The sequence below is a fragment of the Acipenser ruthenus genome, chromosome 8 (genome assembly GCF_902713425.1).
Source record: "Acipenser ruthenus chromosome 8, fAciRut3.2 maternal haplotype, whole genome shotgun sequence".
Taxonomy (NCBI): domain Eukaryota; kingdom Metazoa; phylum Chordata; class Actinopteri; order Acipenseriformes; family Acipenseridae; genus Acipenser; species Acipenser ruthenus.
The window spans coordinates 28,968,213-28,995,476 of NC_081196.1; the positions used below are offsets into that span (position 1 = coordinate 28,968,213).

Below are 27,264 nucleotides of genomic sequence, written 5' to 3' on the forward strand. Positions count from 1 at the left end.
TTGGTGCCGTCCCTTTTGGCCACTATCACAATCGGACTGCACCACTCGCACCTGGAATGCTCAATCACCCCAAGTCAGAGCATCGCCCATGCCTCTTTGCTAACACCACTTCGTCGACTTCCTGACATCCGGTAAGGTCTCTCTCGCACTGTGACACCTGGGGGAGAGATCATGGCATATTCAACAAGGTTAGTTATACCGGGCAAGTCAGAAAGACATTAAACTCCTCAATTAACTTACGCAGCTCTCATTGCTGATCTGGAAGCAACTGTTCCCCCATCGAAATATCTCTAGTGCTAGGGGTCTTTAGACAGGGGCCTAAATCATCCTCTACTTCGCCTGGGGTTATAAATGAGGCCTCCCTTGCCTGCCAGAGCTATAATAAATATACGTGATAAATTTCCTGTTCATTACGGCGATCAGGCTATCTAATTTCATAATCAGTGACTGCTGTGAATAGTACAGCTGGCAACAAGGGAAAGACATTGTGACAGCCTGGAGAGACAGCTGACAGGAGGAAAGAGACCCCATTGGGGCTGGTAAGGGTTAGCTACCCTTGTCGGCAGTATCCAGCTCTGTGTTTAGAGGATGCTGGAAACACCCGCCCAAGGCTTCTAAGAAATTAAAGAGAAAAATACCCCTAGAGTCTGCGAGAGCGGGGGCGGAAGATGACTCAACGTTGGACAACACGGTTAACGACTTAGGAACAGAAACGGATATGAGTATGGAGAGTACTTCACAAAAGGCTAGTTCAAGATCTGCTGTTAGCAAAGACATGGAACTCCAGGTTTGTGTCTGCGGCTGGAGCAAGGCGACAATGGTCGGGTTTGAAGATTCATCAAGGGAGAATGAAATGCTTGAGGGAGAAGGGACAAGGTCCTCGCATTGATCAGTACTTCTTACGAAGTCAGTCAAGTCAGTCGAATGAAATCCAGCGACAGGATGCAAACCACAGTTCGCAGGATATCAGCACCCCTGTCATAGACGTGAGGAGGACTTGCATGGACACAGTTAGTGATGAACCTAATGATCCTTGTGAACCCGGTCAGACAAATCAGCATAAGAGAGAAAAGAACCTCAACGGGCACAAGCCTGGATTTAAATGGCCAAGAGCTTGTGAGAAAACTGCATGGGACACAGTAAACACATATCTCTGCTTTGCATTGGAAAGATTAAGTGGAACAGTTGAAAAGAAGCTGGATAAATTTGGGGACATCATCTGCACATATGGAAGTGAGAGGTTTGGAGTTGAAAAAAGGAAGGAAAAAGTACAAACTATTCCTGGAAAGTCTAGATGGCAGCAGGAGATTGAACGCTTAGTTAGAGAAAGGAGACAGCTGAGGAAGCAGTGGAGAAGAGCAGAACAAAGTCAGAAGGAGGGACTCAATCTCTTACAAAGGGTCATAAAAGATAAGCTTGCAACATTGCGCAGAGCTGAGCGCCTACGGAAACGCTACAAAAAGGAGCATGCGAGAGCTAACTTTTATAAAGACCCATTCAAATTTTTAAAGAAGTTATTCACCAGTGAGAAGAATGGCACACTAAAAGCATCTAAGTTTGAGCTGGAGAGATATTTGGAGGAAACACATACAGATTCAAAAAGGCAGGAGCCTATGTCAATTCCGTCAGACATCCCACCTATCAATCCACCAGAATAACAAATGGAGGACTGTGCACCTAAGTGGAAAGAAGTAGAGCAAGCTGTGAAAAAAGCAAGGGCTTCATCATCTCCAGGGCCTAATGGAGTTCAGTACAGGGTGTACAAGAGTGCTTCAGGAGTTCTATGAATTCTGTGGAAATTGATGAAAGTGGCATGGGAAAAACAGGTTGTACCAAGAGCATGGCACCGAGCAGGTGGAGTCTTTATACCTAAAGAAAAAGATTCTACAAGCATCAGTCAGTTTCGTCCTATTTCCCTATTAAATGTAGAAGGCAAGATTTTCTTCAGCATTATTGCTCAGAGATTGTCAACTTACCTATTAAAGAACTGCTTCATTGACAGTTCAATACAAAAAGCGGGCAATCCAGGTTTCCCAGGATGCTTAGATCACATCAATGTGATCTGGCAACAAATTCAATCAGCTAAAAAGGAGAGGAAGGAGCTCCATGTGACATTCCTGGATTTGGCTAATGCATATGGTTCAGTACCACATGAACTTCTTTGGGCAGCATTTGATTTTTTCAGTGTACCGATTACAATAACAAATTTAGTAAAAGCCTACTTTGGAGATTTGCAATTTAGTTTTTCAACTTCTGAATTCAGCACTACATGGCAATGCCTAGAAGTTGGAATTATGGCAGGATGCACCATTTCTCCACTGGCTTTTACCATGGCAATGGAAGTAATCATTAGGGCATCAAAATGGGTAGTAGGAGGAGAGCGCTTGGCTTCTGGAATGCGACTACCACCAATTCGAGCATACATGGATGATTTGACAACCATGACTACAACAGTAGCCTGCACGAATCGGTTATTGTGCAAATTAACCAATAACATTGAATGGGCACGAATGCAATTCAAGCCCACTAAATCAAGGAGCATCTCTATAATTAAAGGTAAAGTAGTAGATAAAACATTCTTCATTAATGGTGAGGCAATACCAACAGTGTCTGAGAAGCCAGTGAAGAGTCTTGGGAGATGGTACGACGGGGATATAAAGGACACAGTTCATGTGGGAGAAGTTAGACAACAAGCAGTGGAAGGGTTGAAGAGCATAGACAGCAGCACTCTACCAGGCAAACTAAAACTCTGGTGCTTTCAGTTTGGTCTGCTGCCGAGGTTGCTGTGGCCACTGACTGTGTACAAGGTTTCTTTGACAACAGTAGAGAAGCTGGAAGCTTTAATCAGTTCATACATCAGGAAATGGTTGGGAGTTCCACGCTGCCTCAGCAGAGTGGGACTTTATGGTAAAGGAATACTGCAGCTACCAGTCTCCGCTCTAACCGAGGAGTTTAAGTGCGCCAAGGTCAGACTGGAAATGACATTAGTAGAGTCACGCGACAAATGCGTAAGGGAGGCAAATGGCTGTCCTTCGAATAGGTGATATCATGGGGCAAGTTCAGCATGGAAGAGGGGGTCTTGGTCTCAGTTCAGCTCCTCCTACATGGCACAAGGCAGCCCCAGCTCAAAGGAGGAAGCTTGTAGTCAACGAGGTGCAAAAGCAGGAGGAGAGGATGAGGTGTATAAAGGCCATTTCCCAGGCCAAGCAAGGAGAATGGATGAGATGGGAGAGTGTGGAACAACGCAAGATTGGCTGGCAAGACCTATGGTCAATGGAACATAGCAGGATCAGTTTCCTCATCAGGTCAACATATGATGTTCTCCCATCACCACAGAACCTAAACCTCTGGGTAGGAGAGGATCCCTCATGTCCTTTGTGTTCATCACCTGCAACATTAAGGCACATTTTGACAGGATGTAAGGTGGCTCTTAGCCAAGGACGGTTTACTTGGCGGCATGACCAGGTGCTGCAATGTTTGGCCTTAGCATTGGAAGACAAGCGTAACATGACCAATAATTTGCCACCAGTTCCATCAAAACATTACACACAAAAGACAACATTCCTCCGCCCAAGAGAGCAACCACCAAAAAAAGGTGTTAAAACCCATCATTGCCCAGGACAACTGGAAGCTGCTAGAGACTGGAAAATGCTGGCAGATGTTGGTCAACGGCTTATTTTTCCACCTGAGATTGCCACCACTAACCTTCGACCAGATATTGTCTTGTGGTCTGGATCAGCACGCCTTGTTCACCTGGTAGAGTTAACAGTGCCATGGGAGGATGCTGTAGATGAGGCGTATGAGAGGAAGAAACTGCGGTATGCTCAACTAGCCACTGAAGCGGAACAGCGAGGATGGAGAGTCCGGGTTTACCCAGTGGAGGTGGGTTGTCGAGGATTTGTGGCACACTCTACAACCCGGTTTCTCAGAGACGTCGGATACAGTGGCCAAGAGTTGCGTCGCACAGTGAAGAACTTATCTGAAGCAGCAGAGAGGAGCAGCAACTGGCTGTGGTTGAGACAGAAAGATTCTGGCTGGGGATCTCAAGCACAATAGAAAGAAAGAAACGCTGATGTACGGGTAAGTAAGCTGGGCTGAGTTGAGTGGGGGACGGAGGGGGGTGATGCTGGGACGCCAGAATCACCGTCGAGCCCTCTTGAGGTGTCGTGGGCTAGTCGACGAAACCCAGAGGATGGAAGGTGCCCACTTGGAAGACCCCAGAGATGTACCCTACTTAGCTCAATCCAGACGGTTGTCATGCTGATGCGCTGGGGCCGCACTGTGGTTGATCCCCGGAGCCAGCATTGCAGCCGTTGTGTGTGCTGATGCGCCAGGGAGGCAAAATAAGCTGATCCCTGGAGCCAGCATTACACTTCAGCCATTAACACCAGGCAGAAGGATATCTACATCATCATATGGATGGAGACACATATGGATCACATTAGTTTACTGTAAAGCTACGTCTTAGTTGGTGCTTATCTTGGCGAGAGCCGAGTTCAAATCAGCATGAAGTTTTAACATCTACTCTCGTGTAATGGAAATCATAATAATCATTCACCTTTCCTATTGCCCAGATCACCTCATATGGTCCCTGCCAGTTAGCACATAGTTTTGATTCCGACGAGGGAAGAAGTAATGCTGCTGTTGCCGGTGCTGAGCCCATTTGAGATTGTCCTGGGCCAAACGATCAACCAAATCCAGACAATCCCTCAGTAGGAGCACATACTGCACTACATTTTTGGACGAGTCTTTGTGCTCTTCCGACCCCTGTCTCAACAGGTCGAGGATGCTGCGAATCTGTCTGCCGTACAAGAGCTCAAAGGGGAAGTGTGAACAGGATGGCTTTGCAGGGGTGACGTCAGACCAGAAACACAGACTCAACTCCAGGAAGTAGCAGGGCAAAACTGAAACGCTACGGCGTTCAGTTATTTTATTAAATAATAAAACAAACAAAAGATTTAAATAAATACAAAAGAAAAGGGCACGTTGGCCAAACAAACAAACAATAACAAGTATTGTTCTGGTTTATTAACCGGCACGTTTAGCAATTGTTATTTCTCGTGTGTTTTACCATTACCTCCTCTCCACACTCGATCTCCACTCTGAACCCTTCACCGAACAAAGAAAGCTGCAGGCTTTTATATTCTGGCCATAGTCTGCACGAGTTTAACAAGGATGCCTGACTATCAGCTAGTTAAACAATCAGTAGCTGATCAGTCATGCATCCTCACGAGGTTTTAAAATCAAATACAAAACAATAACACATAATGGTGGCGACTTTACGTCCGCGCCGCAAACAATAATAATATAAATAATAAACAACCGCACATTATATTTATATTTATATTTATATATATATATATGTATATATATAGGGATGGGACACTCCACCACACATGCCCCTCCTTGTGCACAGCACACATGGCCTTAACCCTTTGCGGTCCATTGTCGGACTGGGTCCGACATTGCAATTATTCCTCACAGGTCCTTTGTCGGACTGGGTCCGACATCATTATAGCAACGCAATAAACGGGTGTTTAGTCGTTTTTTCTCCGGAAAAAGCCGAGAAAACCATTCAATTGCCGAGTGGTAGCGACAGGAGCCGAGACAAGTCGGAAAAAAAAAAAAAAAAAAAAAAAAGGCGTATTTCATGAATAGTCATACATGGTATCAGGTATCAGATAATGGGCGTCCATAATAAACAAGCTGGCTAAGTGCGTCAGCGCACTGAGACTATCATGGACATTTGCAGAGCTTTTTTCAGATGTTATAGTAATAAAATAATGACTTTGATCGCATTATTGAGGAGTTTGGTGATAAAACGAGTGATCTGGAGATGATCGATCGGTATGTACGACTATTATTATTATTATTATTTATTTCTTACACAGCTGAACGCTATAGCAAACAAAAGGCTGGGGAGGGGCTGGAGATGCCTAGTGTGTGCTTTGTTGATATGCAGGGCCATTTAAACCCGTTTGACTGTGAAAAAAAATACTTTTAAACAGCGCGTATAAAATTAACTGCGCGTGTGAAAATTAATTATTCCTGGCGTGCCTGACGCGCGATTAATAAATGGACCGCAAAGGGTTAAAGGCCATCTCCCCCTTAAAAACCCAACCCTGTGGGGGTGGTCTCCTGACCTCCCCCCCCCCCCCCCCCCCCCTTCTCTGTAGCCGGCAGCTCCCTTTTCTGGGGCTCCGGCCACCGAATTTCCTGCGGCAAAGCAGGGCTGGCAGCGACCCCAGGTGAAGCGGAGCTGGCAGCCACCCCAGGCGCAGCGGAACCGGCAGCAACCACTGGCGACGAACTCGGGAGGGGAGCCCCTGGCCATGAAGGCAGCAGCAGGAGCTCCACTTCTCCCTCGTACTTCCTGATTGCCCCCGAGGCGTTGCGGAGCAGCAGGCATCCTTGGGCGGAGTGAGGCAGGGCAGGAGCAGTCCCTCCCATGGTGGTGGAGGTGGGAGCGGCAGGTAGTCCTCCCACGGTGGTGGAGGTCGAAGCGATAAACAGTCCTCCCACGGAGGTGGAGGAGGGAGTGGCAGGTAATCTTTGGCCGGTGGTGGAGGAGGAACCAGCAGGTAGTCACCCTCTGCTGGTGGAGGTGGAAGCGGCAGAGGCAGCTCCTGCTGCTCTGCTCCTGGCGGTGTTGGAGGCAAAGGCAGCTGCTCTGCTCCTGGAGGTGGAGGTGGCGGAGGCAGAGGCAGCTCCTGCTGCTCTCCCTCTGGCGATGGGGGCCGAACCAGCAGGCATCCTCCCTCTGCTGGCTGAGGCGGGAACAGCAAACACCCTTCCTCTGCTGCTGGAGACCTGGGTTCTGGACCTGTGGGCCTCCCCTTCCTGGGCTGTGGCCACACCGGCTCCCCCCCTCTGGGCGCTGGATGCACGGGCTCATCCTATCATGTATACTTGCATGCCTTTGGTATGTCATAGAATAAAGCAAAGAAGCTGTGAAAAGAGATGAATTATTGCTTATTCTACAAAGATATTCTAAAATGGCCTGGACACATTTGTTGGTACCCCTTAGAAAAAGATAATAAATAATTGGATTATAGTGATATTTCAAACTAATTAGTTTCTTTAATTAGTATCACACATGTCTCCAATCTTGTAATCAGTCATTCAGCCTATTTAAATGGAGAAAAGTAGTCACTGTGCTGTTTGGTATCATTGTGTGCACCACACTGAACATGGACCAGAGAAAGCAAAGAAGAGAGATCAGAAAGAAAATAATAGACAAGCATGGTAAAGGTAAAGGCTACAAGACCATGGAACTGTAGCCACCTCCCTGGGCGCGGCAGCAAGAGGAAAATCGACCCCAGATTGAACAGAAGGATAGTGCGAATGCTAGAAAAAGAACCAAGGATAACTGCCAAAGAGATACAAGCTGAACTCCAAGGTGAAGGTACATCAGTTTCTGATCGCACCATCCGTCGCTTTTTGAGCGAAAGTGGGCTCCATGGAAGAAGACCCAGGAGGACTCCACTTTTGAAAGAAAAACATAAAAAAGCCAGACTGGAATTTGCTAAAATGCATTTTGACAAGCCACAATGCTTCTGGGAGAATGTCCTTTGGACAGATGAGTCAAAACTGGAGCTTTCTGGCAAGTCACATCAGTTCTATGTTCACAGATGAAAAAATGAAGCTTTCAAAGAAAAGAACACCATACCTACAGTGAAACATGGAGGAGGCTCGGTTATGTTTTGGGGCTGCTTTGCTGCGCCTGGCACAGGGTGCCTTGAATCTGTGCAGGGCACAATGAAATCTCAAGACTATCAAGGCATTCTGGAGTGAAACGTACTGCCCAGTGTCAAGACTGAGCACAGCAACAAGACACAAGGTAGTTATACTGCATCAGCAGGGGTTTCCAGATGTGCTGTCCAAGCTCTTTTGAAGAAGCACAAAGAAACGGGCAATGTTGAGGACCGTAGACGCAGTGGTCGGCCAAGGAAACTTACTGCAGCAGATGAAAGACACATCATGCTTACTTCCCTTTGCAATCGGAAGATGTCCAGCAGTGCCATCAGCTCAGAATTGGCAGAAAAGAGTGGGACCCTGGTACACCCATCTACTGTCCGGAGAAGTCTGGTCAGAAGTGGCCTTCATGGAAGACTTGCGGCCAAAAAGCCATACCTCCGACGTGGAAACAAGGCCAAGCGACTCAACTATGCACGAAAACACAGGAACTGGGGTGCAGAAAAATGGCAGCAGGTGCTCTGGACTGATGAGTCAAAATTAGAAATATGTAGCAGAAGGCAGTTTGTTCGCCGAAGGGCTGGAGAGCGGTACACGAATGAGTGTCTGCAGGCAACAGTGAAGCATGGTGGAGGTTCCTTGCAAGTTTGGGGCTACATTTCTGCAAATGGAGTTGGGGATTTGGTCAGAATTAATGGTCTCCTCAATGCTGAGAAGTAGAGGCAGATACTTATCCATCATGCAATACCATCAGGGAGGCATCTGATTGGCCCCAAATTTATTCTGCTGCATGACAATGACCCCAAACATACAGCGAAAGTCATTAAGAACTATCTTCAGTGTAAAGAAGAACAAGGAGTCCTGGAAGTGATGGTATGGCCCCCACAGAGCCCTGATCTCAACATCATCGAGTCTGTCTGGGATTACATGAATAGAGAGAAGCAACTGAGGCTGCCTAAATCCACAGAAGAACTGTGGTTAGTTCTCCAAGATGTTTGGGCCAACCTACCTGCCGAGTTCCTTCAAAAACTGTGTGCAAGTGTACCTAGAAGAATTGATGCTGTTTTGAAGGCAAAGGGTGGTCATACCAAATATTGATTTGATGTAGATTTTTCTTCTGTTCACTCACTTTGCATTTAGTTAATTGATAAATATAAACTATTAACATATCTTACTTTACAGAATTTTTTCACACCTGCCTAAAACTTTTGCACAGTACTGTATATATATATATATATATATATATATATAATATGAACATTTACAAATCAAAACAAGAAAATGTAAATAAATAAACATCTGAACAGACATCGGTTTACAACATAAATATTTATAAAACTGAAACGATAGCAATACATTTTTAACTTTTCAACACAAATTGGTTTATTATCAGATGCGCAAAAGCAACTGAACAATGTAAATAAACTTAGAAGAAAACTTTACAGAAGCGCAGCAGCACAAGAAGTTATAAGAAAAGTCTAATTTATTTTTCTTTTCTTTTTTTCAACAAAAAGGTATTCCTTTACCTTGAGTCTAAGGCTGTTCACATTAAATACAGATAATGTGCTTCTCCACATGTGCTGTCCGAAGTTTTATTTTTATTGCACTTGCCAACCTGGCATTGGCGTCTCTTGCGGCCCTCAGTGGGTTTGCCAGCTTCAGCTGTGGGTACACACTTGGCAGTCTCCCGCTGTTCTAAATGCTTCTTGTGAAGTTCCTGTGCTAGCTGTAAAGTATATTCTCTCCTTGGTAAATTCTTCTCCGTGCATTCTTTGTAAAGTACCCAGGAGTTGATGGCTGCTAGGTACAATACATTGTAAAACACCTGAACAGACCACCGTCGGGAGCCAGCTTTCACAGAATACTTCCATGCCATCTGATCCAAAACATCAAGTCCTTATTTTCTTATGCTGTAAAACACTACGGTCTCTGGTATTTTTTTTTCACGAGTCCAGATGCTAATTGACTGACCAAGAAAGCGCACCTGGCAAGCTGGCGCCAGCCTTTGAAAAGGCTGATTTAAAAACAATAGACTGTCAGCCATTCACTCAGGCAGAGAAGAGACTAATCTAATTACAGCTAAACACATTATGGACTGGTAAATAAAAATAATAAAGTAGAATACCGTTCCGTATAATCAAAATACAATTGTTTTCTGTGTGGCTGTCAATGTGATTGCTCCCGGGGCTTTTAGGTATAATGTAATGTATCTCCTTTATTTCTGCACTCGCGCATTTCATGCTTTGTGAGATTATTTAATACATACGGACAGAAAGGTACATGAACGCGCTGCCCTATATGTTTTACACAAATGAAGAAAATTACATTTTAAAACTAAAAACCGCCAAAATGACTGCCGCGGGGCTTCTAGTGTTAAGGTTTGCCAACACCCTGTGTCCACTAATGCGTGGGTTTTCACATTTTCCCAAATCCACGTCAACAATACAAGGCCCCTCCTGGCAATTTTTCCCTCACTTACCTGCTTCTGATGCCCAATTGCAAGTCGCCACGTCACACTCCATCGCAGATGGGTATGACCTTCCCTTTGCTGGTATGGCAACTACCCCAGCTGGGGGCCATCCTTGGCCTCCATGGAGGGGAGGCAAGGTTGCCCATTGGGGTCGGCGGTCTCTGAGGTCTCCATCCGGGTCCGGGAGGTGGTACGGAGACTGGTTGTACTGGGAGAGGAGGCGGTACTTGGCTGCTCTGCGGTACTGGAGCGGCGGTGAGTAGGTCGGTCCTGGCGGAGACCAGGGAGTCTTCAAAGTCCTCTGCCAGTTTCACTGCAGCTTCCAGTGTGTCGGGGTTGTGGCGCCGTATCCACACTTGTGTTCCGGGGCCGACCATATGGCAAAACTGTTCCACCACCATTTCCTTGCCCATCTGTAAGCTCGTCTTCTTGGTGGGGTTCAGCCACTGTACCATGTGGTCACAGAACTTCTGCGCAACCACCTGGGGCGTGTATCCGGGGATCTTAGGTACTCCCTGAACCGTACACGGTGTGTTTCACCCGTGATATTGAGACTGCGGAGGATAGCTAGCTTTACCAGGTCGTATTGGGTAGCTTCGTTGTCCGTCATGGCCTGGTATGCTGCCTGAGCCTCCCGATCAGGCAGGGTCCCAGCTGGCTCGCCCAGAACTCCTGTGGCTGTGACGTGGTGGTAGCCAGCTGCTCAAAAGCGGGTAAGCGGGTAAGCTTCCGGGTCATCCTCTGTTGCCAGACCGACCCTCTCGATCAGTGCCGTGTACCTTTCCTCTCTCGGTCTCTCCTCGATCTCCCGTCTGCCATCCAGCGCCTCCAACAGCGCCGACAGTGAAGGGTGATCCATCCCTTATTTCTGACGCCACATGTGGCAAAGTGGTTTGCAGTGCGCAGGTGTAGAGGTGATGCAGTGCTCAAGACAAGGACAAACAAAGTACTGGTGAAATTATGGTTTATTTATAATCCAAAGTCTGATAAGTCTGATGACAACAGTAAACAATAAAGAGAAGAGGCAATACACAGCAATGTGTATTGCTCCGTTAAATCCACGAGTTCAGTCTCGAAATAATACAAAGTATTTTCAAACACACACGAATACACAAAACACGGTTACAAGTCCAAAGTGAGTGCTGTAGTGCTCGTGGTGTAAATACAATTTGTGTTTGTGTTGGGTTTGTGCTGGCCTGTAGCAACAGCTCTGGATCGTGTTAGCCATCTAATAATAACAAACAAGTAGATTTTAGACAAACAAAACACTCACAATATATTTTACGTTCTCCTTCCAGTTCAGCATTTAACCATACAAAGGAACAGATCACTTCGCTACGCCCCCTTATATACCGTCAATCACACCCCCTTGGTTAACGATTGCAACTGCTCCTCCAATCCGCGGCAGCCACATTGTTTTACTTCCGGGTCGATGATTTAGTGTACCGTAGCTCCGCCCCCTTTAGATGGCCAACTTCCGCCTAACCTTGGGAATGAATTGTCTGGCCATCCAGTCCAGGGCACTCTGTTCCCTTTACACAGCACCCTCACAAGTATTCACAATAGCTGCCCCGCAGCCCACCTTCAGTTTCCTTGCTCGTTGACTGGAGCTCCGCATCTGTACCTCAAACCTCTTCTCTGGCTGGATCTCCGCAGGAGCTCTTTTAGTTCTCCTGAAAAGGCAGGCAGTTAGACTCAGCACTCTGCGTGGTTTGTTTGTTCTTTTTTGTTTCTGTCTCACTCCCGCACCAAACACTCCCCAAACGGACCAAACGACTCAACTACACAGTTCCCTTATATATACTAGTCCCCTCATCATTAATCTGCCAGAGCCACTCGCTACTCGACCAGTAATCGCGGTATTAATTTGTCAGGAACTCAGTACACCTTAGCAGCTGACCTCCCCAAGATGGCCGTTTGCAACTGGACTATACCTACCGTATGTGCCATCTTGTTGAGGTCACGTCATTCGGTCCATCTAGCGCTCCGTCTGTCGGGAGGCCAGCTTTTCCACGCTCATATTCCTTCACCCTGTTACAAGAACTTTTTTTTTTTTTTCTCTGCCCTGCCAGCCCCCCCCCCCCTCCGACCAATCAAAGGGGTCCACGCAACACACCCTCGCTCAACCTCTCTGTGTCAATGCCATGATTGGCAGGCGGGTCAAACCGAGCTTATGACCACCCCCCACAGGCTCTTACATGCGCCCGATAGCCACTTAGAATAATTTCCACGACAATTTATATGATAAATCTGTAAAGCACTTACAAAAACATAAACAAAGACTATAGAAGCTGTTTAGCACAGTACAGATTATATTCTGTTAACTTGGGTGACATTCTCAAATCTTTTTACTTGAAATTGTAGTAGCACACTATGTACTTTACATTAAATGCCTTGGGTTCTTTTTTGTTTGGTGACTTTAGTGGGTGTTTTTTTTCCTTTTTGAAAAACATTTGGTATAAAAAGCTTTGAGAATCTAGCACTAGTGTGTTTTGTTTTGCAGGCAATGGAAAATGCTTGGAAGCTGAGTACTGGAAGTAGAGATGGTAACTCTACTGAACTTTCAGATGAAGTGGGATCGTACTTTGGTACCAGACCTACATCAGACACTGACAGTCCACACACTTCTTACTATAGCTTCAGGTAGTGTTAGTCCCCCCCCCCCCCCCATGTTCTGTATCATAATTGAATTTGCTATTGTGTTCCATTATGTAATAAATATTATTCCTGCCTATTTAAAATGTTTGTATCAGTCATGTAGAGACAGTTTATTTGCATGATGTGGGTGCTAATAATTACAAATGTGTCCCATCTCATATGTAAAACATGACTCCTTTCCAGATATCAAGAAAAACAATGAGTGAGTCACATAGTATTATCTTGCTGTTGAAAATGTTGCAGTCCAATATATTCTGATTTTATGAATAGGACTTATAATTACATTTCTAAATTATAATTTCAGTGAGTTAGACAAAGAGGCGTGCTCTTCACCACAACATACTCTATCCTCCACCCAAGACTCAGAATACTATTCTGCCCAAGAAGGTAATGTAATACTTTGATACTGGTTTGTCTGAAACTGTCTTTCCAATTATGCTTAGTGTTACAGAACACCATGCAGTGTGTCCTGTGTTGTCTGTATCGCAGTGCTATATTTGTAAACATATTGCCATCTCTATTTAACATTTTAATCACATATCATGGGTAGAGGTCTACCTAAAATCGCGATTTTGCAGAAATCGGGAAATTGAGGGGTCACCGCGAAATTAACCTCTTTTAGGGGCCAATGCATACTGGAGAAATACGGAGAGAAAAAAAAGAAACCTTGTTTAAATGAACTACTGCACAATGCAAGCGACGCAAACTACGTATCTTCCTTCTATAGACAGGCTTATTTTTATTCCTTCGCCGTATTCTTACCAGAGGGAGAATGCCTGCTGCCTCTGCCTCCACCACCTCCACTGCCAGGAGCAGAGCAGCAGGAGCTGCCTCTGCCTCCACCACCTCCAACGGAAGGAGAAGAACAGCAGGAGCTGCCCCTGCCGCCTTTGCCGCCAGAAGGGGAGGAGCCCCTGCCGCCTTCGCCGCCAGAAGGGGAGGAGCCCCTGCCGCCTTCGCCGCCAGAAGGGGAAGAGCCCCTGCCGCCTTCGCCGCCAGAAGGGGAGGAGCCCCTGCCGCCTTCGCCGTCAGAAGGGGAGGTGCCTCTGCCTCCTCTACCACCACCACCTGGAGGAGAGGAGCAGGAGCTGCCTCCACCTTCACCAGGGAGAGAAGTGGAGCTCCCGCTGCTGCCTTCATGGCCAGGGTCTCCCCTCCCGCCATCGCCTCCTGAGGGTCTGCTGCCGTCGTCACCGCCCAGGGATGCCACGCCCCCGCTCTGCTCAGGGATGCCACGTCCGCATTGCCTGGGGTTGCCTGCTGCTCCACATCGCCTGGGGTTGACTGCTGCTTCCTGCATTCTGGCCTGACGTCACCACTCGGTATTCTGTCACAATGTTGAACTAGCTCAGGTGCCTTACTTTGTAATGTAGCCGTTCACACTTTAACTCAATAATTTGCCTGTGACAGAGACAAAATTATTCTTGGTGATACATCTCCCTCCCGACCTGTGAGGGAGCTGTGTAAAGGGAACAGAGTGCCCTGGACTGGATGGCCAGACAATTCATTCCCAGGGTTAGGCGGAAGTTGGTCATCCAGAAAGGGGGCGGAGCTCCAGTATACTAAATCATCAACTCGGAAGGGAAATGATGTGGCAGCCGCGGATTGGAGGAGCCGTTGCACTCATTAACCAAGGGGTCATGATAGACGGTACAAAAGGGGACGGAGCGAGGTGATCTGTTCCTTTTGCTATGGTTAATGCTAACCGAAAGGAAAAATGTCTTGTGATACCGTGAGTGTTTGTTTGTTTTTGTTGTGTCTAATACTGTGCTTGTTATTGATTTATTAGATGGCTAAAAACGATCCAGGAGCTGTCGCTTAAGGCCAGCACGAATCTGGACAACACTGCACCTTTGTTCACAATAAACTGTAATTACACCACAAGCACTAACTCACTCACTGTGGACTGTGTTTGTGTTTCATGTGGGTGTTTAAAGAATGGGACTGTTTATTATTTCAGGACCAACCCGCAGATTACAGTAAAGCAATACACGCCGCTGTATTGCTTACACTATGTAACACGATTTTTGTTCCTGGGTAGTAAGTGTTATTTCCTAATTGCTTATGCCTCAAAAGTATAGAAAATGGCTATTATTCCCCACAAACTTTGCTTTTGTGACCAGGACAGTGATATATTGAAATTTACCTATTTCCAATGAGAAAACGGATGAATTTGTGTCTTTTCGTTCACATAAAGTCAGAAAAAAACAACATATGAATCCAAATTAACATGTATTTAAACTAAAGTAATACAAAAGTGACTGCAAAAGATTTAGAAGTGAGTAGTTTTTCGAGATTTACGATTATACTATAAATCACTTTCACGAATCAGCCCCCAATTGTAGTCTCCCATCATGTTCTCGTTATACTGTCCTTGGTAGTGGCGTTCAAAGTCCAGTATATCCTGGTGGAAGCGCTCGCCTTGCTCCTCCGAGTACGCTCCCATGTTCTCCTTGAATTTATCAAGATGAGCATCAAGGATATGGACTTTGAGGGACATCCTACAGCCCATTGTACCGTAGTTCTTCACCAGAGTCTCAACCAGCTCCACATAGTTTTCAGCCTTGTGATTGCCCAGGAAGCCCCGAACCACTGCGACAAAGCTGTTCCAAGCCGCTTTCTCCTTACTAGTGAGCTTCTTGGGGAATTCATTGCACTCCAGGATCTTCTTTATCTGTGGTCCAACGAAGACACCGGCTTTGACCTTTGCCTCAGACAGCTTAGGGAAGAAGTCTTGAAGGTACTTGAAGGCTGCCGACTCCTTATCTAGAGCTCTGACAAATTGTTTCATAAGGCCCAATTTGATGTGCAGTGGTGGCATCAGCACCTTCCGGGGGCCCACCAGTGGCTCCCACTTGACGTTGTTCCTCCCCACAGAGAACTCGGTCCGCTGTGGCCAGTCCCGCCTGTGGTAGTGCGCCTTGGTGTCCCTGCTGTCCCAAAGGCAAAGATAGCAGGGAAACTTGGTAAAACCGCCTTGGAGACCCATCAGGAATGCCACCATTTTGAAGTCTCCTATGACCTTGATGCCATCTCAGAAAAATGCAGATATGTATCCACTTAGGCAGCTGGAACTAAACTGGTGGGCTTAAGGCCCCTGTATTTATACTACTATTTCTATTACTGGAAAGTTACTCCAAGTTTACTCAGCACTGAATCTATCTGGAATGTTCTGGAAAATAGGTAAATTTCAAAATATCACTGTCCTGGTCACAAAAGCAAAGTTTGTGGGGAATAATAGCCATTTTATATACTTTTGTGGCATAAGCAATTAGGAAATAACACTTACTACCCAGGAAAAAAAAATTGTTACACGGTGTTATCATTGTTATTTACTGCATGTTTAGTGTCATCAGACACTTGGATTTAAAAATAAAACACCATTGCACCTGGATTATCGTTGTCTGTCTGTTTATTTGTCACCGCTGCACACCTGCACCTGCACAGTGGTAACCACTTTGCCACATTGCAAACATTTTTAAAATTAGCAAAACAGCAAAAACAAGCGCCCACTTATGAGCTGCACAATACCCCAAAAATGTATTTCATGAAAGCAGAGGTTTATTGTTTTGTTCAGCGTGCAACGTACAACGTACCAGTAGATTACAGTTGTAAAGCAAGCTGTGATAAACATTTGGAGACATTGTGTCACAAACGGGATGACCGGCGCTCCATAAAGGCATCAAACCTCTCAATGCACAACATGCTGTATCAGAATATTATGTAAAACAAACAAACCAAAGAAAACATAAAATAACTGCAAACTGTACCACAGCAGAAGCAACAGATGCAGACAAAGTGACAGTCATTTTGAACTTCAAACGTTAGTTTTTAAAGGTATGTAAAACCTATAGTTTTTGTTTGCAGTCCTGTAGAAAACCCACCAAATATTATGTAAATGAACATTTTTGTTTATAGATGTATATGCTGTGAAACCTAATTTACAGGATTTAAACATAATAAATAAATAAACCATAATAAATTAATATTGATATTAATTTTCGTTTTTTCCTACTTATATAGACAGACTAATTTTATCTTTCTGTAGGTATATTGTTTTAAAAAGAATATATAGTTGAATTTTCATTCCCGTTACTTAGCACAGCATTTCCCCCTTCCTCTGTGATTTTGAACAAATTTACAGTGACTGCTTTGTGATTTTTTCATGACAAAATCCCAGCTTTAATCATGGTCATAAGTCAACTGCAAATAGATTTCTCAACATTTACTAGGGAGCATTTGCCAAGAGAAAGAATTTCTCTAATAAGGAACAGAGTGTATGCAGATCATGCTCCCTCCTGCAGCAATGCTGTTTTTCTGTTCCCACAATACACCACTCATTTCAATCAGACCACAGACCAACATGATTTCAACAGGGAGCATGATTTGGGTACACTGCAATATTTAGAAGAAAAATTATCTTTCTCCTAATGAACGTTCCTGAGTAAAATAATTCTCTAATTGATTTATTTCTCTGGATTATGTTGAAAAATATCTTCTTGTGATATGCACAACACAGGATACAGCAAAGGTAAAGAAATGTGTTTCTTGTAAACATTGCAGGAGGTTCTGTAACACTAACTAAATAAATGTTTTCATTCAGTGGCATAAATGCTATTTTTATGTTTTCAATCATTCTGTTAAATTGTAATCATTTTCCACCATTGCTGCTATTGCTTTAAGTCTTTCTGGTATGAGGAAGCCAAATATGTTTTTAGAAGTGTATAACTAATTAGAGAAAGCTAGAGCCAACAGAACTCAGAAACCATTGTTTTCAAACAAATCCTTTATTTTACTATTCCATATTTGTAGTAAACAAGATCCAAAAATACCACTAGCATAAAAGTACATCACCATAAGAATTGAGGACAGTTTGAGACTTAAACAAATTGTTCAGGCAGATGCAGACATCAGAAAGGGGGAGAATTTAAAATGTATCAATTGTAAGCTGCTAAGGGTTTATTATGACTGTGGGGTTGTATATCCCAGTAATAAAATGCAAGCACCTATACATACATTTCATATAATCTAGCAGTAGTTTAGTTGAACCACTCATGTTGAAATCTGGTATGGACATTCCTTGATTAGACTATAGGTAATGGTAACCTACTTCTGCTTGGTTGGGCTAATTAAGGCCATATCATGAGAATCATTTGCCTGAATTTTGGAGATTGTTATGCAGTGTTCTACATACAAGATACCTGTAAAATCATCTTTATTCTCTATAAATAATGTTTTTTGTGAATGCACTACAGATTTTCCTGAATTGTCAATACCTACTGCTGTTGAGCCTGAAGGCAGCAACTTTTCCTTTGCATGGGAGTATAAAAACTGGTCAAAGTTGTCAGGACAGCTACAAGAGCACTTAAAGTTTGGACATCTTTTACCTGAAAGCCATCCTCAGAAATTTGATTACTCCTGCTTGGATGCTCAACTGAAGTTGTACAACCTCCAGCCTTCCAAGTATAGCCGGGACCTTTATCGTTTATTTGAGAGCAAAGAGACTGTTTCAGGGTACTTCTCTCTAACAATCACAGGTAGGTGTTTTTCCAAATTGGTATAGGAACATGGGCTAGATAACACGGACGTAAGCAAACAAGATAGCTGCTTCTGCATCCAGCGCTCAAAGAATATCACAGACATTTGCAGAGCTTTTTTTAGATGTTACAGTAATAAAATAATGACTTGGATCATATTATTGAGGAGTTTGGTGATAAAACGAGTGATCAGGAGATGATTTATCAGTATGCACTACTAGGGATGTGAAAAATACAGCGAACAATGGGTGGGACGAGGCTGGAGATGCAGTACTGTTGATATGCAATGCCTTTTAAACCTGTTTTACTGTAAAAAAAAATACTTTTAAACAGTGTGTCTAAAATAAACTGCGTGTGTGAAAATAAATTGGACCTGACGCGCCTGAGACAAGCTGAATAAATGGACCACCTGACGCACCTGAGACAAGCTGAATAAATGGACCGCTAAGGGTTAAACAACCTCATTAAAGGCAGAAAGTTAGGAACACTTGGCAGCCGATTACAAAATGACATATGAAAGTCATGTATTTAGTGCAGCATATATCAAATGCGGCCACCAGCAGGATTTTGTGCAGCCAAACCCCAGTAGGCCCCAGCAATCCTCTCAATCAATGTTTATCTTAAACAGCGTCGCTATCCAGCTTTCATTCAGCACAGTCCATGTTGCTTGCATTCTGATTCCTCATACTGCTTCTGTTTCTATTAGCTGATATTGGCCAGCATTAATGTCAGTGTAATCATTTGCACGTTGATTGTCCGAGCTTTCATTCTGATCAGATTTTATTTTGGCATGCATCACAAATCTCCGGCCATTTCGCTTAATGACAGTGCTCATTGGTTGATCAACAAGAGAAGGCTTTAGTAGTGTGACTTGAAAACAGCATGTATGGAGTAATATTGTTTTCCTTAGTGCAGAGAAACTATCTGAATATTTGAACAAACATTGCTGCATGTGAATTCGGAGGACAGATCTTAAACCCCCAGTGCATTAGAGAGGTTGAGACTGCAGGAAGTGATTACAAAAAAAAAAAAAAAAAACACAAGTGGTCTGCCTTTTCTGTTCCATACCACATCATGGATTGTTATTGCTGTGTTACCTCTGACAATGTGGGCAATAATCCTTACACTATCAGTGCACTAGAGCGGCCATTTTGAAAAGAGCTTTGAAACAGACTTTAAAGTTATAAGTGTAAAAACTTGTCAGGATGTTAACAATGAAAAGAAAAATGGCCGGTACGTTATTTAAACAGTTGTAGCAACACCTGGGTACATGTAACGCTATTTACTCTATGTTCAATTTGAGTTTTCAGCTATAAAAAAAGGTATTACTTTATGAAAATGTGTCTTTTGCCACTTTGTTTACTGTGCAGAAATTACAGTGGCAGGAAAAATAATAATATAAACGTGATGTCTACTTTTGTACTGTTTCTGCCTGAAATACACACAAGACAAAATGTGTAACTTTAACTACTGTTTTACATGCAGTCTGGGAATTAAGATCCAGTAGAGTGTTCAGGTGGGCTGCTGCATATTTTTTAATGAGAAACACTTTGGTTTAGAGGTGCAGATGTCTATTTTCTTTATTTTTCATATGAGGCCACCAAAAAAACGTGTTTGCGATACACTGATTTTAGTGTGTCCCTTATGTTATATTCCTGACTGCTGGCATGAGCAGAGAGGAAGCAGCTGTTCTCAGAGTAAAAAAGTCAAATGTAATGTACCGGTATGTCTTACCTTTCCTGAAAATATCTGTGCAAACTTCTTCTGTAAGGCTTCCTGAAAACATAAAAGTATATATATATATATATATATATATATATATATATATATATATATATATACGTAAACATGAAGACTACTAGTGAAGCAGAAAGATTAAATGTAAATCAGATATTAAAAGAGACTTCGTTTAAGGTAATGCAGGAAGCTAAATTGACATCGGCAAGACGAATGAGAGAAATAAGTAATGAAATAGAGATAGTAATAAATGACATAAATTGCATGTTCCCTCCATCAGAAATGAGACAGTTACTTTGTAAAGTAGACAACCTTGAGAACAAAACACTAGAACATTTGAACAACAAAAAGATAATGAAATTACATAAATTAATAGGTCAACCGGGATTACAAAATAGAATAGGTCTAGAAAAAATTAAAATTTCAAATCATAACAATTCCGAGAATAAGGAAAACAATGCTGAAAAACTTTCGAATAGAATGCTTAAGCAATGCGAGTATAAGAGTTATGACGACTACAACATAGTTCAAATAGAGAAGGACGGGAACTGTTTCTTTAGATGTTTAGGTGTAGTTTTATACAGTTCACAAAATGACCATCGAACAATTAGACATGATATAACAGAATTAATGGAAAGCAATATACAACAATATGAAATGTACATCGACTCAGTGACCCATATTGAAAAAATGAAATTAAGTGATGGGAGTATAGATTCTTGGGCTACAGAGGCAGAAGTTATGGCAGCTGTAGACCTCCTAAATAGGCCCATACACGTATACATAGACTTAAAGAATAAGGACTGTTTTAAATACGAAGGCACAATAGAATATATTAAAAATAAGAACGATCCAATTAATCTTTTATACAACAATAACCATTTCTCAGTTATTGTATTTAAAGACAATGAAACCGGAAGAAAATCTGAATACTGTGGCATAATTAAGAAAGATAATCAAAATAAATCTAAAACAGTAAAAATAAACCAGGTTAAAGTAAATAATAAAATGCAAAATAGAGAATTAAACATGACTAAGACAGAGAATTCAAAACAGAAAGATAGGAGACCCAAAAATAGAAATGGTACCAAATACACAAAAGAGAAGATAGAAGACATAGTATTTAATTTATCAAGTAAAACTTTAACCACATCCCAGAAAGTGGTACTGAGTAAAGGACTTAAGTTTATACCGACTAAAGGATACATCAATAAAGATAAACTGGCCACTGAATTAAAGGAGTGGGAGAGACGCATGAGATTAGCAGAATATTTTTTCAATGAAAATATCTCAGATTCAGAGGGTAATTATGAGCATGGGATTAAGGTTAATAGTACAAGCACATGGACTCCTCCGGATGGAAGAGATAAATGGTTAGATATGTATATTGAAGTAGTTAAACAAGAAATAATAGTAGGACTAAAGAAAAGATGTAAACTTAATTTAACCAATAGTGAAGAACAAGCTATGACTGAGTTGTTAAATGATGATGATATAATAATAAGACCAGCAGATAAAGGCTCAGGAATAGTGATAATGAACACAGATGACTATATGAAATCTGTAGAATGTGAATTAAATAATACAGATACATATGAAGAAGTTAAAAGCAATAAGATCAAAAAATCGGTAAAAGAGGTTAAGGAAATTGCGGAGAGACTATACAATAAAGGCATTATATCAAAAGAATTAAAAAAATACATGCAGCCACATAATGCAAGAACAGGCCTAGCAAGAGGAAATCCTAAAATGCACAAAGAAAATCACCCTATGTGAATGATAGTCAGTACAATTGATAATCCAACACACATAATAGCTGAAATAGCAGAAAAACAACTTAGGTCGCACGTTGAGAAATTACCAAGCTATGTTAAGGATACAACACAATTTTTAAAAAGACTTGAATCAATAAAACACAACCTTCCAGAGAATACAATTTTATTTTGCATGGATGTAAAATCCTTGTACCCAAGTGTCCCTCGTAAAGAAACTTTAGAAGCTTGTCAAAAACCACTAGATAATAGACTAGATAAATCAATACCTACAGCAGAGGTGCTGAACATGATCAACATAGTTTTAGAAAACAGTTATTTTACATTTGTTGAGAAGAATTACAAACAAAACGATGGTACAGCAATAGGATCTAAATTAGGAATGCATTTTGCCAGTACATACATGGGGAAATGGGAAGAACAATTACTTAGAAAATCAGAAAGAGAACCTTTAGAATACATTAGATTTGTAGATGATATTTTTGGGGTTTGGACACATGGAGAAGAGTCTTTTCCAGTTTCATAAAATGGCAAATGAAATACACAGTAATATTAAGGTGGACCTTCGATGGACAAGGAAAGAAATAGAATTTTTAGATACCATAGTAAAACTTGACGAAGGTTCAATTGAGACTGACCTCTTCTGTAACCTACTGACGTGCACCAGTATTTACACATGTCCTCTGCACATCCGATACACACTAAAAGGGCAATCCCAAAGGGTCTAGAAATGAGAATACGAAGAATATGCTCTAAAGAAAGTGACTATGTAAAACAAAGAAATGTATTAAAAACAAATCTTTAAAAAAGAGGATACAAAGAAAGAATTATAGAGATGGAGTTAAGAAAAGTGGATAAACTAAAAAGAGATGATCTACTAGATTATAAAAATAGAGATAAAAAAAGGTCAAAAGAGTCCCATTAGTAATGACTTACTCTAAACTTTTGCCCAATATTTCTAAGATAGTTTGGAAACACTTGCGGATTCTACATAATTCAAGAAAAATTAAAAAAAGTATTTCTCAAGGCCCCAGTTGTAGCATTCAAAAGAGAAGCTAATTTAGGTGATATTTTAGTTCACAGTAAACATAAAAGAATAATTGACAAAATAGGTTCTACGAACATGTGCACCAGTAAATGTAAAGTGTGTAAATACATAGACAAAAGTAAAAATATAATTAAACATAAGAACACCACATATCCACTAAAAACTAATACCTACTGTAAAAATAGCAATGTTGTTTATGGAATAGCCTGTGAAAAATGTGATGAAATCAAATATGTTGGAGAGACTGGAACTACTTTATATAAAAGAATTCAGAACCACCTTTCATTAATTAGAAATAAAAAAATGAATGAACCAATAGTACAGCACTTCACCAGTCAGGGACATGACATAAATTATGTAAAGTTTGTAGTATTAGAACAGCTCAAATTAGACAATACGACATATAGAAGAATAAAAGAAAGTAAATGGATAAATAGACTGAACATGATTATGCCAGCGGGACTCAACAGAAAAGAATGAACTAATTAACTTCAATAAATATATAACATTTAAATAAATAAACAAAATTCATTCAAAAGTTGTGCATGCTGATGCGCTGGGGAGGCCAAATCTAGACTGATCCTCAGAGCCAGTATTGCATGATATAATAAAAATATAAGTTTATATAAAGTAGTGTTAATTAGAATTAATACAGATTCAAAGATAGAAGTAAAAATGATGTCACAATATATAGAACACCATTACATCATGTAAGAATAAATCATGGATTTGAATGTAAACAATAACAAGTAGTTGTCATGCCGTCAAAAACCTATAAATACCTCCAATGTTTTGATTCAACCACAGGCTCCCTTGAGAAAGATATGTACAACATATCGAAACGTTGGGCAGCTGGCTCTTTGAGCTAATATATATATATATATATATATATATATATATATATATATATATATATATATATATATCATTAGTTGTGTTCATGTACTTTTAGTTTTACTAAACAGAAAGCTGGAAAGATATGTAGTCATCAACAACATGCTGCTGTTATTAAGTACTTAAATTAGTGAAAAATACAGATGTATATAAAGCTGCAATATCAGCAAAATATGCAAGACTGCACAAATGAATAGCAATATTTTAATAGTTTATTTCTTCTCATACTTAGTTTGCCTTTTTTCTTTTTTGTACAGACCTAAGTCAAAAGTGTGCACTAGATGTTGTTTGTCTGTCACCAGCCTGTTTACCAAACAACAGAGTCTATGACACAGACACACCACTGTACACTTCACCAGCAGCGCAGATCCTAGGAACTCCAACATCAGGCTATAGAGAACTTTTCACAACTTACTCGGAGCCAGGTAGGTAGAGAGATGGAGTGTTTACATGATCAGATTGATAGTTGTCCATTGTGAAGTAGGTATATTAATAATCTGTATAGAGCTGAGGGTTTGTGGTAAGGGTTGCAGGGTAAAGGGTAAAGGTACACCATGGTTGATTAAATATAACTGGCCTTTTGTCACAATGCTTTTTACATGGAAAACATACCTTGATTATTAATATTGAATTTAAGTTAGATTTAGATGATATTGGTACTAGACACCACCTACAGTATGTATACCGGTATTCACTTATTTATTTTTTCTTGTAGATCACATCATGAAGACAGCAACCACATTGGAGGATAAAAATCTGTTTTTTCTTCTTGATTTGTACTCTCATGGGGGTGGTAAAGTAGAAGTCATTGTGAACAGGGTATTTATTGAAAGCTACAATTAAATTAACATGTTGGAGGATCCCTCCTGTTTATCCTTTCACTGTATAATATTTGCAATGTAAACTTACTGACTTTATATTTTCAGTGTTATGGAAACTTTAATTTATCCTTCATAAACTCCCAGCATTCAGAGAATGTTAACAGTATTACATATTTCCAAGTACCACATATTTGTTGTATTGGTGATTGTTGTATTAATCAAACCGTAGAAGTGAAATCAGATTTTCATGTAAAGGGTTATTAGGGTTTATGTTATTTAAATTTTGCATTGTTATTTGTTTAATTCAATTGACGGTTATTTAAAGACCTGTTCATAAGTTCTGGGTAAATATTAATAAAGTAAAAAAAAAAAGTAAAACAGAAACACACTTTTGGAATATTAATATATACAATGACACATCAGGCTGTCTAATAGTATGTATTTATTTATTTATTTATTGATTGATTGATTTGGCAGATGCCTTCATCCAAGGCAATACTACCCTAACATCAAGTTTTATCAATGGTAATGGAGTGGCCTGTACATTTAAATGCACCCTAATGATTACACTGTGTTAAATCACTATTGTGTTCTTCAGTCTTGAAATAAACCTGACTTCAGGTGTCCCATGGGATTAGACAGAAGCTCAAGATGGACAGTCACACTTTTCATTATGAAAAGATCTGTAGAACCTGCAAATGTATTAACCCTTTGCGGTCCTATGTTGGACCAGGTCCGACATTACAGTTTTTCCTTTCCGGTCCGACATCATCAAAAAGACGTCACAGGCACAGGTCCCTGGTCATTTTTTCTCCGGAAAAAATGTCGAGAAAAGCTTTCAATTGCCTGAGCAATACGCATAGTCCCTTCCACACAGACATAACGGACATAAACAAACAAGATAGCTGCTTCCACATCCAGCGCTCAAAGAATGTCATGGACATTTGCCAAGCTTTCTGAGATGTTATAGTAATAAAATAATGACTTGGATAAGATTATTAAGGAGTTTGGTGATAAAACAAGTGATCAGGAGAGGAATCAGTATGCACTACTATGAAGAGCTATGTGATAAATACAGCGAACAAGGAGTGGGGCAGGGCTGGAGATGCAGTACTGAGTGTCCTGTTGATATGCAGTGCCTTTTAAACCTGTTTTACTGTGAATAAAATTACTTTTAAACAGCGTGTGTGAAAATAAATTGGACCTGATGCACCTGACAGGCACTTAATAAATGGACCGCAAAGGGTTAAAACAAATGTGTGCACATTTAAAAACTACAAATTTGCAAAGTTGCCATTGGCCTCTTGGTAGCCTCTCTGATCAGTCTCCTTCTTGCTTGGTCATCCAGTTTGGAGGGACAGCCTGATCTAGGCAGGGCCTTGGTGGTGCCATACACCTGCCACTTCTTAATAATCGGCTTGACCGTGCTCCAAGGGATATTCAAGGCCTTTGATGTTTTTTTTTTATACCCATCCCTTGATCTGTGCCTTTCAACAACTTTGTCCCAGAGTTCTTTTGAAAGCTCTTTGGTGCTCATGGTTGAGTCTTTGCTTTGAAATGCACTACCCAGCAGAGGGAACCTACAGTAACTGCTGAATTTATCCTGAAATCATGTGAATCACTACAATTTAACACAGGTGGAGGCCATTTAACTTGGTGTGTGATTTTGAAGGTGATTGGTTACACCTGAGCTAATTTAGGATTGCTATTACAAGGGGAGTGGACACTTATCCAACCAAGTTGTTTCAGTTTTTATTTTTAATTAATTTTCTACAAATTTCTAGAATATTTTTTTTCACTTGGAAGTTGTGGGGTAGGATGTGTAGATAAATGAAAAAAAAAAACTATTTTAATGCATTTTAATTCCAGGCTATAAGGCAACAAAAGGTGAACATTTTGAAAGGGGGTGTAGACTTTCTATAGGCACTGTATATATACACACACATAGTAGAGAGTCAATTATCTGAACTAATTGGGACCGATGCTAGTTTGCATAATTGATTTGTATGGATAATCGAACAGGTATTAATACCAATTACTAAACGTTTAATAATGTATAGAATAAAGTTATCATACCCATGTACTTAGTACACAAGCTCTGATGATATAGAGCTAGTAACCTATTCTATCACATTAAAAAAAAATCATTAAATGCTTTACAGTTAAGGCAAAGAAATACTGTAATTAAACGTACCATACACAAAACTTCAAAGAATACAATTCAGTACAACTTTGACAAGTTACAAAACTTTAGGAATCATTAAACTTCAAAAATTCAGTAAAATATTTCTATACTTTGATACTTGCTGTTAAGGCATTGTAATAACGTGCAATTGAAATGAATACAATAAAAGTTCTTAGCTGCTAAAAAACATAGACATGATCTCCAGCCCTTACTGACAAAATGCATGAAAAATCAAGAACGAGGTGACTATTTTAATTTGCTTAACTGCAACAATTAAAGCACACAATGCTACACCGAAGGTTTTGGTGGTTTGAATAATTCTGTAACTTTCATTTGCCTCAGTCTGCTGGTGCTTTTTTGGCAGCTAAATCTCGTAGCTGTTTTAGCAGCAGAAGCTGTGTGTGTAATACACCACACGTAATTCATCACGTGATTACAGGTGCGTTT

General features: G+C 41.3%; 1 protein-coding gene across 2 annotated transcripts in view; it reads left to right on the forward strand.

Moving 5' to 3' along the window:
- Positions 1-25,010, forward strand: part of LOC117407225 (RPA-related protein RADX-like) — a 43,803-nt gene extending 18,793 nt beyond the window's left edge. For both annotated transcript variants that reach the window (XM_059028790.1, XM_059028791.1), the window contains exons 10-14: positions 12,669-12,808; positions 13,128-13,210; positions 18,079-18,360; positions 24,069-24,236; positions 24,527-25,010. In XM_059028790.1, coding sequence (XP_058884773.1) covers positions 12,669-12,808; positions 13,128-13,210; positions 18,079-18,360; positions 24,069-24,236; positions 24,527-24,654 — 801 coding nt within the window. In that variant the 3' untranslated portion in view covers positions 24,655-25,010. The remainder of the gene's footprint in view (positions 1-12,668; positions 12,809-13,127; positions 13,211-18,078; positions 18,361-24,068; positions 24,237-24,526) is intronic.
- Positions 25,011-27,264: the final 2,254 nt, after the last annotated feature.